This window comes from Helianthus annuus, chromosome 2, assembly GCF_002127325.2.
Source record: "Helianthus annuus cultivar XRQ/B chromosome 2, HanXRQr2.0-SUNRISE, whole genome shotgun sequence".
NCBI classification, from domain to species: Eukaryota; Viridiplantae; Streptophyta; class Magnoliopsida; order Asterales; family Asteraceae; genus Helianthus; species Helianthus annuus.
In genome coordinates, this window is record NC_035434.2 from 122131407 (window position 1) to 122137406 (window position 6000).

Genomic DNA, 6000 nt, shown 5'->3' on the forward strand with positions numbered 1-6000 from the left:
AGTTATTAAGTGAATAAAGAAACCATCACACATTCCTGCGATAGTTTTTTCTTTGTCAATTCAACACCAACTAGGTGGTTGGAGAGCTTTTAATCAGCTACCTCCCACAACATACAAAAGGCAGGTTCACTGCAAATTTCTGATTTTTGAAAAACTTTCATGCTGTTTGGTTAGAATTAAAGTGAACTTTTATACTGCATATTTTTGTAATATTTTGTAGAAAACAATCCTTCCAAAACATAAGACAATTTCAAAACACTATTTAAAAGCAGAAACTCCATAAGAACACCAGCAAAGTGCAAACCTGAACAGCAAAGTAAGATGCACGAATCAACATTTGCCTGCCCATTAAAGAACTTATTTTGGATCATCAGGTCTTGTCTTGTTCCTCTACAAAGGCACCATGCTTTCAACATAACACCTAATATGATCAATCTGCAATGTTCCTGACAACGAAAATTGATGACCCGAAGCAAATTGTAATGATTTAAAACATCTATTCTTCTTGTTATAGACGCCTGCACGTATCATATTATCAGCCATTCACTTTAATGATGTAAGGATCGTCTTGTAGCGCAACATGATAAATTTCAGGCATAACACCTTGAGGAGTGGTAATTATTGAAAACTTCTCTGTTCTCAAGTCAAACGCTAAAATGTCAAACGATTCTGATTCCGTAAGCATTAGATGTACTACACTATTGACACAAACATTTTGGTATGTGTTGAAGCGCAATCTATCCCAACTAAAACCAACAGGAGGCTGTGCATGGATCTTTCTCCATGAATAACTTGACATAGAGAAAATCATGATCTCCCTAGAAGGTTGAGAAAGATCCCTAATCATCAAGATCTTATGTTCGTTTGTAGACTCGTCAAACCCAAATAAGTAACGGATTCGAGGGTAATATAAATCCTTTACATCGGAGGAAGGATCAGGGACATTAAAAATCTTACGCGTACTAGGGTTAACAACAAAAGTGCAAGCTTGAGTTTGGCGTTTGACGCAAGTAAGATATACTAACCCGTTCAAATGTTGCGCTTCGATAATACAGCTAAGATCGTCGAGTGTGATGAGATGAGTGACGGGTCCACCGTGGTGACCGGCGGAGAGAAGGTGTTGTTTTCGAGCAGAACGATCATGAGCAGAAATAAATAAGAAGGTGCGGTTAGCACGAGTGGAGTGAAGTTTGGTGAATGATGGGCTGGAGAGGCGCAATAGCCATGGTTTAGAGAGGGATCGGAATCGAAGTATAGATTTGATGGGGAGTCTGGAGAAGATGTCTTCCATGGTTTCAGTTGGGATTGAAATCTTTGCTTCTTCTAGGGTTTCCATTTTTTTTCTGGAGAAAGTCGAAGGGTAGGGGAATCGTTTGGGAGTATAGATTCCAGGGCAAGGGTTTGTTTAATACTCAACTCTTTAGCCTTTTTTTTTAATCCTTTAAAAATAACATTTTATTTTAGTTAACAATTTATTTAATAATTTTTTTTTTCAATTACCAAATTACAAATTGATAACGTTTTTTTACCGCTATTTAGCCTTTTTTTTTTTTTTAGATCTCATAAAAATGTAACATATTTTTTTTAGTTAAAAATAATCATTTAATTAGATTCTTTTTAAATACAAAATTATAAACTGCTAGCGGTTACCACTCATAAAACTAAATCTATATCTATACTATATAAAAAAAGAAACCACTTTTGGGACACGTGTCATCATAAGACCGTCTCTTATAGATAATTATAATTTTAATTTAATTTTCTTCTAATTAATTATAGATAACACTCCTACTAAATATTATTTAGTTTAATATCTTATATTATAGATAATCCTCATACTAAATATTATTAGTTTAATATCTTATGGATATTATTAGAGTTAATTGCCAAAATCGTCCATGAGGATTGGGCATATTTGTCATTTTCGTCCAAAATGACTTTTTTTGTACCAAATAGCCCCTCACGTTTGTAACTTTTTGCCATTTTCTTCCAAATGCCTATCTGGGTTAGAAACAATCATTTGATGAGGTTTTTTTTTTGAAATTTCAGAAGTACAGGGCATGGAATGTAATTTCTTTTTAAACCTAAAACCATCACCCTCTGCTTTCTCTGTCTACAACCTTCAAAACAAACCATCAACTACCACTCACACCGTTACTCACCTCCACCGTGTAATGCTCATAAATAGATATAACACTAAGATGTATCGACCAGTACCCATCACTATATGCCCTTCAACGAAACCTTTTATGTATCGACCTGTACGTAATGAAATAAATTAAACTGGACATATTAGCTGAACTCATATTACAGTTGGGTAGATCATAAACAAAAAAAGCTAAATGGGTTTAAACTGTCATCGCACTGAAGCTAAATTAAATGGTTACCGGTTTCAGCCTTTCACGTTGTTGGGATACACGCATACCTCAAACAGAAAATAAACAAGGAAATTCGAAGTAACTAACATAAACCATGAATCAAATGGAAATTCCAAAAATACTAAGACTACCTAGGACATGATTATATTCAGTTTCATAAATTCGTAAAATTAGCACATGATGATATTCTATTTACAAAATATAATGGAGAGGGTTAAAAGGAAACAGAAGAAGTAAACATGAAACTAAAAACACTATCTAATAACAGAAACTCCATAAGAACACACATCTAAGAGCTACCAATAAGTGCAAACCTCAAATCTTGCCATGTTCCTCTACAAAGGCACCATTCTTTCAACATAACAGCTGATATGTCCAAAGTCAAATGTTCTTGACAACGGAAATTGGTGACCTGGGGTGAGTTGTACTGATTTAAAACATCTACTCTTCCTGTTGTAGACATGTACATTTATCACATTCCCGGATAACTTGCTGAAGGAAAAAAAGATAATCTCGTCCATATTAACAGAATCTGAAGGGAAAGGGGAACCTAACTTGATCAAAGACTCGGGGAATATAATTATTTCTCTGACCCAAACACGGTTTTCATAGTCTTGTAATACCCATATATTCATTCCGTTTTTTTCCAGCACATGATCATCATCATGACAAACAACTCCAATACAGCCATTGATTTTTATGAAGTCAGGATAGTAATGGCTTTGCGCCTTATGATCAATTACACCTTGAGGAGTGTTAATTATTAAAAACTTCTCTGTTCTCAAGTCAAACCCCAAAATGTCACATGTATCTAGAAGCAATAGATGCACTACACTATTCACACAAACATTGATGTAGTCACCGCGGACTTCGAATACCAAACTATCCCAATCAAAACCAATAGGAGGCTCTACATCAATCTTTCTCCATGAATAATTCAGCATAGAGTAAATCATAATCTCCATTATATGTGTGTAAGACTTCCTGATGATTAAAATCTTATGTTCGTTTTTAGACTCATCAAACCCAAATAAGTAACACCCCTTTTCTACAGGGTACATGGAAAACTCCGAATCTTGTTGAGGGAGTTTAAAAACCTTATGCGTGCTAGGGTTAACAACGAAAATTTGAGGGTAATAGCAATCGTCATCGGAACAATATTTGACCAAAACAGAACATACTAACCCGTTCAAATGTTGAGCTTCTGTTATATCAGCATAACCAACGTCGTCGTCGAGTGTCATGAGATGAGTGACGGGCTCACCGTCAAGGGGGGCGGAGAGCAGGTGTTGTTTCCGATCGGAACGATCATAAGTAGAAATAAATAAGAAGGTGCGGTGAGCTCGAGTGGAGTGAAGTTTGGTGAATGATGGACAGGAGAGGCACAATCGCCATGGTTTAGAGAGGGATCGGAATCGAAGTATGGATTTGACGGGGAGTCTGGAGAAGATGTCTTCCATGATTTCAGTTGGGATTACAATCTTTGCTTTCTTCAATAATTGACCATCTGCGATCAACGATTGCTCTGCTTCTAGGGTTTCCATTTTTTTTTTTTTTGGAGAAAAGGGGGATTCGTGATTTTTTGCATGGCAGTGATTTTTTTAGTTAATACCAGGTTATAACCCCGTATCCCCGTATATTACACTGAATAAATATAAATTTATACATTATAGGGTAACTTTGTAAGTAACAAAGTTTTAAAAGTGTTCCAGTTATATCATTCAAGTTTTAAAAGTGTTTCAGTTAGGTCATTCAACATTCATTTTTCATTAAAATTAAGGGTTTTTTCATCCATTTCATAGGTAACCGTGGTGATGTGGATTTTTATTTTCTTTTTTCCCTTTTATTTGATGCTAACTCGAGTGACGTGGATTGTAACTTGTATTTTTTTTTAATTTTTAATGTAATTGAAGTGTTTTTATTTTTAATAAATATAATTTCATATATTAAAATAATTCGAACCCAATATCTTTTGCTTCATTTTTTTCTTGACACATGTAAAAAAGGACATGACTCGATTTGAATGTTAAGTTATCTAATTGGGGCAAAAACGATACGAATGATCTAATTAGAACACTTTTTAAACTTGGTTAAATATCCGTGACATTTTCCCTATTATAAAAAAAGTTACATCTTTAAAAAACGTGTACTGCATGGGTTGAATAAACACGTGTATTACAAGGGTTGATTAAATATAATATAACTGATTACCACACATGGTCGTCAATATATGTTTTTGAAACAAATGAACTTTTATATATTATAACATTTTACTTTGTTTTTTTATTTATTTATTATTAGGTTAGAAACTTGTGTATTACACAAGTTAACATTTTACTTCACTTTTTATTTATTTATTAATAGGTTAGAAAGTTAAGTATTACGCGTGGTTAAATGGATGAAATTTTAAATTAAATAGTTATTAATAAGCGGAAAAAGTAAAAGAAAATGTTAAAAGAAAAAAATGTTATTTTTTTTTATTTTCATTACCTGCCTGTTATTAGATAGTAAATAAAGCTAAAGATTATAAAATTTTATTTAAACAATTAAAAGTATCTTTGTTGGTGCACTTGTGTCTGTACTTTGTCTGTATTCGGTCACGATGTAAACGGTGTCCTTGTAAGTCATGTAAGTTGACCAAGTCAACCTTCCTCCTGGTTTGACTCAGTCAACAGTAAGTAAACTTGTTGAAAGTTGTCTGGCTCGAAGGATGAGTGATCGAAGGATAATGTAGATCCTTCGATCACCTCGAAAGATATGCTTCGAATATTAGACCTCGAAGGATCATCCTTCGAGGTCAATGCTCATCTTTCGAACATGTTGTGATCGATAGATGATCCTTCGGACCATCTATCGAATCCTTCGAGCAGACCTGCTGTGTTTGGGTATATATACCCATGCAACGTGTTGAGTTCAGTAGACACACAGACAGAAAGATACCGAGAGATAGAGAGTCTTTGAGAGCTTTCTGTCCAGAACTCACACACACTTAGAGAGTTTATAGAACATTTCTGTAAACATTGAGCTTGTAACCGAACCCTCATTGCATTAATACAAGTTGTGTTAATCGGTGAACTCGTGTGTTTGTTTCTCTACTTGCTACTAACTCGGTTTGCTTGCTAGCTTGGATTCCGCACTCGCTAGTAGGTTTGTATAACAAGGTTTAGGTTCGTAATCCTCCGCGAAAAGGGACCTACAAGTGGTATCAGAGCTTGGCTCTTTACCTTGTTTAAAACCGGGTTTTTACAAGTTTTGGTGTGTTGAAACACTTGGTTTTGCACCTGTTTTTACTTGTTTTCTTGCATTTTCTTTGAGTAAAAACGTGTCTAAACTAACCGGGAGTGTTTAAAGTGGGGTTGGGTAACTTGAAAACTTGTTTTTGAGTGTTTTGGTGAATTCCGGCAATATTCCGGTTAAGGTTCCGGTCACCGGTTTCTGGGTTAAATTTACCATTTTGGGTAAGTTCTTGTTTCAAAATCTTGGTTGGTAGGAAAGTTGTCAGCCTGCCATACCCTTTTGCCGAAAGTTGACTTACCAACCCATCACCTTTTCACCAACCCGTCACATCTGTGTCAGTGTGTCAGTGCATATTCGAAAGATATCCTTCGTCATCGAAAGATAT

At 35.0% G+C, this 6000-nt stretch overlaps 2 protein-coding genes across 2 annotated transcripts; both read right to left on the reverse strand.

Moving 5' to 3' along the window:
- Window positions 1-535: 535 nt before the first annotated feature.
- On the reverse strand, window positions 536-1336 carry LOC110895159 (putative F-box protein At1g50870). The gene has a single exon (XM_022142435.1). The coding sequence runs from the start codon at window positions 1334-1336 to the stop codon at window positions 536-538; it is 801 nt and encodes a 266-aa protein (XP_021998127.1).
- A 1377-nt stretch (window positions 1337-2713) lies between these two features.
- Window positions 2714-3922, reverse strand: LOC110895163 (putative F-box protein At3g10240). Its single transcript, XM_022142440.1, has one exon. It carries the CDS (start codon window positions 3920-3922, stop codon window positions 2714-2716), a length of 1209 nt encoding a protein of 402 aa, XP_021998132.1.
- Between the last annotated feature and the right edge of the window lie 2078 nt (window positions 3923-6000).

Excerpts from the sequence above, each read along its gene's own strand:
- LOC110895159 (XM_022142435.1), bottom strand. The coding sequence starts at position 1,336 with ATGGAAACCCTAGAAGAAGCAAAGATTTCAATCCCAACTGAAACCATG.
- LOC110895163 (XM_022142440.1), bottom strand. The coding sequence starts at position 3,922 with ATGGAAACCCTAGAAGCAGAGCAATCGTTGATCGCAGATGGTCAATTA.